Source organism: Phyllobates terribilis, unplaced genomic scaffold (assembly GCF_046119375.1).
Source record: "Phyllobates terribilis strain yellow unplaced genomic scaffold, ASM4611937v1 Scaffold_11__3_contigs__length_659146591, whole genome shotgun sequence".
Lineage (NCBI taxonomy): Eukaryota > Metazoa > Chordata > Amphibia > Anura > Dendrobatidae > Phyllobates > Phyllobates terribilis.
Window position 1 is genome coordinate 639,139,399 of NW_027362771.1, and position 6,511 is coordinate 639,145,909.

At 48.9% G+C, this 6,511-nt stretch overlaps 1 protein-coding gene across 1 annotated transcript; it reads right to left on the bottom strand.

The window, feature by feature from the left end:
- Nucleotides 1–4,799: 4,799 nt before the first annotated feature.
- On the bottom strand, nt 4,800–5,786 carry LOC141167592 (olfactory receptor 1468-like). Its single transcript, XM_073654981.1, has one exon. It carries the CDS (start codon nt 5,784–5,786, stop codon nt 4,800–4,802), a length of 987 nt encoding a protein of 328 aa, XP_073511082.1.
- Between the last annotated feature and the right edge of the window lie 725 nt (nt 5,787–6,511).

A 6,511-nucleotide genomic window follows, 5' to 3' on the forward strand; every position in this document is an offset into this window, starting at 1 on the left:
TTTGTTGCGGGCACAGGACACACAGGCAGAAACAAAGTCTATTACATCCTTGCGCAGGTTAGGCCACCAGTAGTGCCGGGAAATAAGCTGGAGGGTCTTTTTCTGACCGGCGTGGCCAGCTAGTTTAGACGAATGACCCCAGTGTAGGATCTTCTCCCGATCAGGTACCGATACGAACGTCTTACCGGGAGGGAGACGATTTAGACTCACGGGAGCCACCTGCATTACTCTGGCGGGATCGATGATATGTTTAGGTTCTTCCTCGAGATCAGATACCAGAAAGGATCGGGACAAGGCGTCTGCTTTGATGTTCTTGTCAGCCGGGCGAAAATGTAGAACAAAATCAAAGCGAGCAAAAAACAAGGACCACCGGGCTTGGCGCGGATTAAGTCTCTGGGCATGCTGGAGATAAGCCAAGTTCTTGTGGTCAGTGTAAATTATTACTGGATGAAGAGCCCCCTCGAGTAGGTAACGCCACTCCTCCAATGCCAGCTTGATGGCCAATAACTCTCGGTCTCCTATGGAGTAATTGCGTTCAGAAGAGGAGAAGAGTTTGGAGAAGAAGCCGCAAGTTACCATCCTCCCGGAAGAAGATTTTTGAGTAAGTACAGCTCCGGCTCCAGAGGAGGAGGCGTCAACCTCCAGAAAGAACTGCTTGTTGCCGTCCAGACGATGCAGCACCGGGGCGGAAGAGAAGGCCTGTTTTAAGGAAAGAAAAGCCTCCTCTGCTTCGGGCGGCCACTCTTTGGGATTAGTACCCTTATGGGTGAGCGCGGAAATTGGGGCAGTCCGGGAAGAGAAGTGTGGTATGAAGAGGCGGTAGTAGTTGGCGAAGCCCAGGAATCGCTGAATGGCCTTCAACCCCTCCGGTCGGGGCCATTTCTCGATGGCAGGCAGTTTCTCTGGATCCATTCGTAGGCCGGTCTGAGAAATAATGTAGCCCAAAAACGGAAGCGAGGTCTGCTCAAAGAGGCACTTCTCATATTTAGCGAAGAGGTGGTTCTGCCTGAGCCTGAGCAGGACCTGACGAACGTCCCTCCGGTGAGTCTGGAGATCCGGAGAGAAGACCAAGATGTCGTCCAGGTACACCACAACGCAGGAGTAGAGAAGGTCCCGGAAGATGTCATTGACCAACTCTTGAAAGACGGCAGGAGCGTTACAGAGACCAAAGGGCATTACCAGATATTCATAGTGGCCGTCCCGGGTGTTGAATGCAGTCTTCCATTCATCCCCTTGACGGATACGGACCAGGTTGTACGCCCCACGGAGGTCCAGTTTGGTGAAGACTCTAGCCCCCCTCAGGCGATCAAATAATTCTGGAATGAGCGGAAGGGGGTACTTATTCTTCACCGTGATCTGGTTAAGGCCTCTATAGTCTATACAGGGACGGAGAGAGCCGTCCTTCTTTTTTACGAAGAAGAAGCCTGCTCCCGCCGGGGAGGTAGATTTCCGGATGAATCCCCTGGCCAAATTCTCCTCAATATATTCGGACATCGACCGGGTCTCAGCAGCGGACAACGGGTAAATACGCCCACGGGGAGGAGTAGTACCGGGTAACAGGTCGATAGGACAGTCGTATGGTCTATGAGGGGGTAATGTCTCTGCCTCCTTTTTATTAAAGACATCAGCAAATGACCAATAGGGAATCGGAAGTCCAGGTAGATTAGTTGGGGTAGGAGAAGGACGGACAGGATGAACAGGAACCAAACAAGTCTTATGACAGTCCTGTCCCCAGCGAAGGACTTCTCCGGTCTGCCAGTCAAGCACGGGTGCATGTCTCTGGAGCCAAGGTAGACCTAGTAAGAGGGCGTGAGAGAGTCCAGGCAGAACATGAAAAGAGATGCTCTCAGAATGCAGCATTCCCACCTGCAGAGTTACGGATTCGGTGATGAGTTGGATGGGACGTGGTAAGAGGCCCCCATCCACAGCAGCGACAGATAATGGTACAGCCAGAGGTTTGGTGGGAATGCGGTATTTTTCTACCAGGGACTGTGAGATAAGATTCCCGGCCGCTCCAGAGTCAAGTTGGGCTAGTTCGAAATAACGATTCTCCCCGCAGATAATAGAGACTGACAGTAGCAGAGATGGAGAGGATTTATTCTTGTCTAGGTTGACCTCTCTGAGCGAACCTAGACACAGGCATTTCCCGACCTCTCCGGGCAGGTATGGATCTGGTGCTCCTTACTGCCACAGTAGAAGCAGCTCCCTTCGGCACGGCGTAAGTCCTGACGGGTTTTGACCATCTTGGTCTGGTCGACCTGCATAGGCTCAGGAGAGTGTACCTGGGGAGAGACGGATCTCTGAAAAGTAGGAGCTAGACGTGGAAACCTTCTCTCACGGGTGACCTCTTTGGCACGCTCCTGGAACCGTAGGTCAATCCGGGTGGCAAGAGTTATTAGGTCATCGAGAGTGGTAGGAATGTCCCGACCGGCAAGTTCATCTTTAATACGGCCAGACAGACCCTCCCAGAAGACGGATACCAGAGCGTCGTTATCCCAGGCCAGCTCCGAGGCAAGGGTACGGAACCGTATGGCATATTAGCCCACGGTGAGACTTCCCTGACGGAGGCGTAGCAGAGATGATGCGGATGAGGTCTTCCGTCTGCGTTCGTCGAAGACTTTCCGGAAAGCCATGAGAAAGGCAGGCAAGTCGGACACCAGGGGGTCTCCTCTCTCCCATAGAGGATTTAGCCAGGCCAGGGCCTCCCCGGTGAGATGGGACATGATGAAGGCAATTTTGGCCCGGTCGGAGTTAAACTGGTGGGACACAGGGTGCACTGATTTATGAAGCCCCGAGCCTGGGCGGAGTCGCCTCCGAAGCGAGGAGGTGCAGAAAGCCGGGGTCCGGGGTAGGATACTATGGTATTGGTGGGCAGCGGAGCTGCCGGGTTGCGAGTCATGGCACTGGCGGAGGTTGCTGGCGGAGCAGTCAGAGTGTCCAGGCGAGAATTGACATTCCGCAGGTGACCCAGGATGGACTCCTGTTGGGACCTCTGACGGGACAGTTCATGACAGAGATCTGAGAGCGAGGGAGCTTGGGTGCCACCGGGTTCCATGGCCCGAGCAAACTGTAACGGGTCTGGTTGGCGGAACCTCTGAGCTACTATACAAGGGGGCGGTCCTTGTAAGGGAGCGGGTGGCGACCAGGGAAGACGGGTAGGCAGTCACAGCAGGTGACCGGGACAGTCTCTGGGTGAACGGGCAGGAGGTCACGGCAAGTGACCGGGACAGTCTCTGGGTGAACGGGCAGGAGGTCACAGCAAGTGACCGAGGCAGTCTCTGGGTAAACGGGCAGGAGGTCACAGCAAGTGACCGGGGCAGTCTCTGGGTGAACGGGCAGGAGGTCACAGCAAGTGACCGGGACAGTCTCAGAGTATAGGGTAGGTACGACCTGTGACGGCTGAGCCTCCAGGTAGGCTAGCAGGCGGATGACAGATGAGTGCTCCCAGGTGAGCAGGCGAGAATCTCTGGAAGAGCAGGTGGTCACAGCACGTGACGGCAGAGCCTCCAGGTAGGCAGGCAGGCAGGTAGCGGAGGAGCGCTCCCAGGTGAGCGGGCAAGAGTCTCTGGAATAGCAGGTGGTCACAGCATGTGACGGCGGAGCCTCCAGGCAGGCTAGCAGGCAGGTAGCAGATGAGCGCTCCCAGGTGAGCGGGCGAGAGTCTCTGGAATAGCAGGTGGTCACAGCACGTGACGGCGGAGCCTCCAGGCAGGCTAGCAGGCAAGTAGCAGAGGAGCGCTCCCAGGTGAGCGGGCAAGCTGGTCCATAGACAGACAGACAGGAGTAGGAAGGCAGACCGTCGGACCTCAGGCTAGCAAGCAGGTAGCAGGAATATCAGGCAGGAAACAGACAGCAAACTGGCAGGACTCTGGCAGGAATCAGGCAGGTAACTGGCAGGTAACTGGCAACGGGACCTGAGGGCTGAAGCAGAGTAGTGAACAGTGCAACAACATTGCTCGGGCACCTCCATTTTGGAGGAGGTGCCTTATATATGGTGAAGTCCTCTGGCCATTGGCCGGGGACTCCTTAGGACGGCGCGCGCGGCCCCTTTAAGAGGGAGGGAGTGCGCGCGCGCCCTAAGCACGGTGGCCGGGAAGGAGCGCGCGCTGCCAGCAGAGCGGGAGGGGGACGCCGGGCTCGGAGCAGAGAGGTGAGGGGAACAGCGTCCCTGCCTAGCAGAGGGCAGGGACGCCGACGCTACAGGCGCTATAATAATAAAAAATAATAATAATGATAGATACGTGAAAAGAGTAGATAAAGGCAGCATTCACCAAATCTTGCTAAAACAGTCCTTTATTACAATACAAGGGACATGTCGGCAGAGTTACCAAGGGGATATGTGGGGAAAGAAGAGCAGGTCATCTGCTATTCTTTCCCCTGCATATCCCCTTGGTGACTACGCTAACCGCCAACATGTCTCTTGTACTGAAATAAAAGACTGTTTTATCAAGATTCGGTGAGTGCTGCATTTATCTACTCTTTTCACGTATGTACATGGACTTGGCTATTTGCACCACCAGATGAATCATTGAGTATACTGACTGAGACAAGCACTGGTGATTATCACGAATGATTTATGGTGTGGTGCCGCCATACTTCTCTTATGCTGGAAAAGTAGCCTGATAGACCATAAACATTGTGACAACATTTTTTATATCTTTAATTCAAATTATTCTTTAAAAATTACAGATCCTTCTAAGAACAGTTAAAGTTATGTGTAAAAAGGATATAGAAACACAGGAGCAAAGGAAACTAAAAATCTATCTTGCCTCCAAATCCAAACAATGTATTATCTAGAATTATTTGTACCTTACAGTCAACTCGGGAAGTTGCCAACCCCCCAGAAATGTGGTAGACATTTTACTTAGGAGGTTTATAAAAGCCTGAGTGATATCCCCATTACTAAAACTATATATTATAGGATTAAGAAGTGGTGTAACTACTGTGTACAATAAGGAGAGAATCTTATTTGCATTAACTGTATTCGGAAATAAGTAGATAGTAATTGTGGATCCATAATAGATAGAAACAATGGGCCGGTGAGAGCTGCAGGTGGAGAAGGTCTTCTGCCTCCCCGTTGTAGATGGGATCTTCATTATGGTGGAGATAATGTAGATATATGAGACAATAATCACAGTAAATGGACAGATTGCTAGTGGTACCATAATGAACATACTTTCTGCCTTCAATATAGAAGTATTTGAGCAGGAAAGTTCAAGAATTGGGTCTCTATCACAGAAGAAATGGTCAATGATGTTTGGTTCACAGAACCACAAATAACTCATAGTTACTGAAATCACCAATATTACTGCCAAAATTATCAACCAAGACAGCAAAATGGACCTTAGACAAAATGTGAGGTCCATGACTGAGGTGTAATGTAGAGGGTGACAGATGGCCTGATACCGGTCATAGGACATCACGGTCAAGATGAGAGTTTCTAACATTCCAGAAGCTGAAAAAAAATAAAATTGTGTTAAACAACCAATAAGAGACAAAGAACTTCCCTCATACAACACGATGTGGAGCATGTTGGGTACGATGGTGGTGGAGAGTAGAATATCTGAGAAGGAGAGTTGTGTGAGGAAGAAGTACATGGGAGAGTGGAGCGATCGGCTGGAGGACACCACCAGAATGATGAGGAGGTTTCCACATACAGTCACACAGAAGATGACCAGAAAAATAAGAAATAGAAAAATTCTTAAATTATGAAATTCTTGAAATCCGGAGAGAAATATCACAGTCACCGAGCCGGTTTTATTTTTCATATAATTTTCATCTTCCATATGATAGAACAGCAAATTTTCAGTTTAACCAAATTGATGTGCTTTGACGGATATTACCTACATAAATAGCACAGAAAACATATATTACATTTATGTTTTTAATTCAGGAGTTTATATATTGTAATATGGAAATTCAATAATTCACAATAAAACATGAAGGATTTAATCACTTATTTTTATTATCATTATTATTATTTCTTTATTTCTTTATGTGAAAGCGTTTATACTCAGAGGCTCAAATTGGTAAAATTACATGGTTATCCAGTTGATATGATTGAAGAATCAAGTGTATTGAAAAACACTAGAGAATTAATCTGGGAAAACCTTCTACGAGGTAGATGCCAATGCTTCATGTTAACGGCCAAAAATTCTTACTGGCTTCAAGTAAGGGAATCAGAATGAATCCTTGGGTCAATTAATTAATTATTATACAGGAAACTTTCAAATATTTCAAAAAAGTATAAGGCTTCTTCTTAACTTGCTGACTAAATCAATCATCCCAGCATGAAGCAGTGAAGGGGTGAGTATTTCAGTGTCCCTGGGACCTGCTAAGTTGGGTAGCTTCCACCATGACTGGCAGTAGAAGACAAGGTTTTTAGTTGACAGTTGCACTAAAAATGGACATTTGTAATATGCAATGCTCAATATTGAAATTGCAACAGCAAAAAGGAAAAGTCACAAAGTCAGGATGGATAGATATATTATTGATTTGCAAGTGAGGAAAA

What these genes read in the sequence shown, in the direction of transcription:
- LOC141167592 (XM_073654981.1), bottom strand. Translation starts at nt 5,786, where the DNA reads ATGGAAGATGAAAATTATATGAAAAATAAAACCGGCTCGGTGACTGTG.